This window comes from Helianthus annuus, chromosome 7 (genome assembly GCF_002127325.2).
Source record: "Helianthus annuus cultivar XRQ/B chromosome 7, HanXRQr2.0-SUNRISE, whole genome shotgun sequence".
Taxonomy (NCBI): Eukaryota; Viridiplantae; Streptophyta; class Magnoliopsida; order Asterales; family Asteraceae; genus Helianthus; species Helianthus annuus.
This window is the reverse complement of record NC_035439.2, coordinates 124,801,515-124,804,663: the sequence shown is the minus strand read 5'-3', so window position 1 is coordinate 124,804,663 and position 3,149 is coordinate 124,801,515. Positions and strand designations below refer to the sequence as shown.

The window sequence follows — 3,149 nt, the reverse complement described above, 5'->3', positions numbered from 1 at the left end:
GTGCAGACCAGTTCTTGATGGAGTCAATCTTAGCTGGATCGATGTGAATCCCAGCTTCATTGACCACATGTCCAAAGAAATTGACTTCTTGAAGCCAGAAGTCGCATTTCGAAAACTTGGCATAGAGTTGTTTGTTGCGTAAGAGTTCTAGAATAAGACGTAAGTGCTGCTCGTGTTCTTCTCGACTCCTCGAGTAGATTAGGATGTCGTCGATGAATACAATCACGAACTTTTCGAGATATGGTTTGCACACTCGGTTTATGATATCCATGAAAACCGCAGACGTGTTTGTCATTACAAAAGGCATGACAAGGAATTCATAGTGACTATAACGAGTTCTGAATGTAGATTTAGAGATGTCCACATCGCGTACTCTCAGCTGATGATAACCTGATCGTAGATCGATTTTGGAATAGAAACTCTACCCTTGCAGCTGGTCAAACAGGTCATCAATACGCGGGAGTGGGTAACGGTTCTTGATGGTAACTTTGTTCAGCTCGCGATAATCGATGCACATACGAAAAGTGCTGTTCTTCTTCTTAACGAACAGTACAGGAGCTCCCCAGGGCGAAGAGCTAGGATGGATAAAACCTTTATCCAACAGCTCCTGTAATTGCATGTATAGTTCCTCCAGCTCAGCTGGGGCTAGTTGATAAGGTGCACGAGCTATGGGTGCCACTCCAGAAGTTAGCTCGATTTGAAATTTGGCTTGACGATGAGGTGGAAGGCCAGGTAGTTCCTCAGGGAATACTTCAGGAAAGTCGCGTACGATGGGAAAATCTTCAATCTTCCTTTCTTTGTCTTGGGTGTCAGTGACGAGTGCTAGAATAGCGGTATGGCTCTTTCGCAAACACTTCTAGGCCTTCAAAAATGAGATGATGTCGGTGACAACCCCACTTTTGTCGCCTTGCAATAAGAGGTTTACCAAAAGAATGGGGAATATGAACAGCTTTCTCTTCTCAGAGTATCTCAGCTCGATGTTTTAATAACCAATCCATTCCGATGACAACGTCGAAGCTTCCAAGAATGATGGGAAAGAGATTTATGAGAAAAGTTTGACCAAATAGTACGAGCTTGCAGTTGTTGATAACGTGTGAGGCCTCGATGTTTCTACCATTAGCTAGTTTGACAATGTGCTTAGTGTTTAAAGGTGTTGGCGTAGGCTTAAGCGTCTTACTAATACGTAGGGATAAGTAGCTAGCATCGGCTCAAGAATCAAACAGTACAGAAACATAACGATTATCAAGAAGGAACTTACCCGCTACAACGTTGGGATTATCTCTTGCCTTACCAGCTCCAATCATGAATGCCCTGCCCCTTGCACTGTTGTCGCCATTGTTGTTTCCAGCACCCTGATTGTTGTTGTTACGGTTCTGGTTCAGTTGGGGACAATTCTTCCTCATGTGCCCCATTGCTCCGCACTGGTAGCAGCCACGGTTGTTTCCTTGTTGTTGTTGCTGTCGCTGTTGTTGTGGCTAATTTTACCTTGCTGTGTTGGATTAAACTGAACTATAACACTCAAGAAATAACACAAGTGATCTGAAGTGAAAGAAAATAGAAATGAATATCGAATAGAAAGAGAAGAAAAGTAAAATGCTGGTGCTTTTTATTTAATCTCATACCATGCCTTAAATAGGCTAACCTCCAACGTACACAAATGACTCAATCAAAGATACTTTTAGACTCTCCCTAATACCCGGACAAAACAAAGACCCATTATGAAACAAACAACCTAACTGAATACTGATTCAAACTCACGTGCATTCATGGACTCACATACTCTAGTTGGGTTATGACCCATTATTTGACCCATTGAACAAAACACTACTAACCCATTATTTGACCAACATAGGGAAAACACTTCTGACCCTAATAAAGCCCACAACCCATGTCAAGATTATCCAACAATCACCCCCATAATCTTGACATCGACCCGTTTCTTCAAAGCAATGTCGGTTCATCTTTGTCTCGAATCAGATTCGCTTCTTCTTCTTTTGTTTCCTTCTTAGGACACTCGCTCGCATAATGTCCGTATTCTTGTCAATTATAGCATTTGATGTTTCGCTTGTCTCGATACCAACCTTGATCCTTTCGGTCTTCATTGCTTTGGAACCGACCACCTCGACCTCTACCATAACCGCGACCTCTACCTTGACCACGACCACGACCACGTCCTTGTCCGGGTTGATCAAAATCACCCCGTCTAGTTCTTTCCTCCCAATCTTCCTTTGTAAGCAATAATTGGCCTTGATCATTTTCTTCGTCATCATGGGATTTAAGCCTTTCTTTGTACGTCTTCAATCGCCCGACCGCCTCTTCAAACGGCATTATATCGATATCCGAGTACTGCTCAATAGACGCCACGATCTCCATATATTTCTTAGGAACGAAATTTAACAACTTTCTTACCATAGTTGCGTCTTCAAGAGTAGATCCTAAGTTCTTGAACTTCGCTTCAATCCCGCTTATCTTTCCCGCATACTCGTCTAGTCTCTTACTCTCCTTCATTTTCAGCTTTTCCAAATTGCTTCTAAAATTGATAGTCGAGCTTTCTGAACTCTATCAGCCCCTAGATAACGAACCTTGATTGAATCCCACACGTCCTTTGCGTACTTGTGTTTTGCGACCAGAAGCAAAACATCCTCTGGTAAAGACTGAAAAATTATGGCTTTAGTTGTGTAATTTTTCTTGTCTTCCCCAGTAGCTCCAGAGACCGGATCTATCGCCTCCCAAAGACCATTCGCCCGTAGGATTGTTTCCACCAAAATCGCCCACGAAGTGTAATTTGTGTCCGTCAATTTCGGACATTGCAACGATATGCTACTGCTACCTTGGCTACTTACGGGTACAATCGCATTGCCTCCACTTGTTTTCTCATCCGACATTTTCAATGATCAAACCTGAGAAATAAAGAGACAAAATAAAACAAATAATGTTTCTTTATTTTGTTTTTCTCTCGTACAGTAGTTCACCACCACAAGTTTGTTTGACTTTTTAACCACAAAAGACAAACACCCCTCAAATTCCTTTTCTTCTAGGTTATCTTCTTTTAATCACACCACAGCCTCCAACTTCTTTTAATTCACACAGAATTTTCCTTCTCTTTGATCACACAGATCTCTCCTTTTTCTCCTTCAATAAATACACAA

The 3,149-nt window shown here is 42.0% G+C and overlaps 1 protein-coding gene across 1 annotated transcript; it reads right to left on the bottom strand.

Moving 5' to 3' along the window:
* Positions 1-1,399: 1,399 nt before the first annotated feature.
* Positions 1,400-2,508, bottom strand: LOC110866855. Its single transcript, XM_022116002.1, has 2 exons — positions 2,082-2,508; positions 1,400-1,539 (listed from the first exon to the last, which is right to left on the bottom strand). Exons 1-2 carry the CDS (start codon positions 2,506-2,508, stop codon positions 1,400-1,402), a joined length of 567 nt encoding a protein of 188 aa, XP_021971694.1.
* Positions 2,509-3,149: the final 641 nt, after the last annotated feature.

Bases quoted from the DNA above. Each gene is read 5' to 3' on its own strand.
- LOC110866855 (XM_022116002.1), bottom strand. From the start codon at position 2,508: ATGAAGGAGAGTAAGAGACTAGACGAGTATGCGGGAAAGATAAGCGGG. The intron at 1,540-2,081 runs GTTGGTATCGAG...CTTTCACTTCAG, and splicing joins TGAAGACCGAAAGGATCAAG to ATCACTTGTGTTATTTCTTG.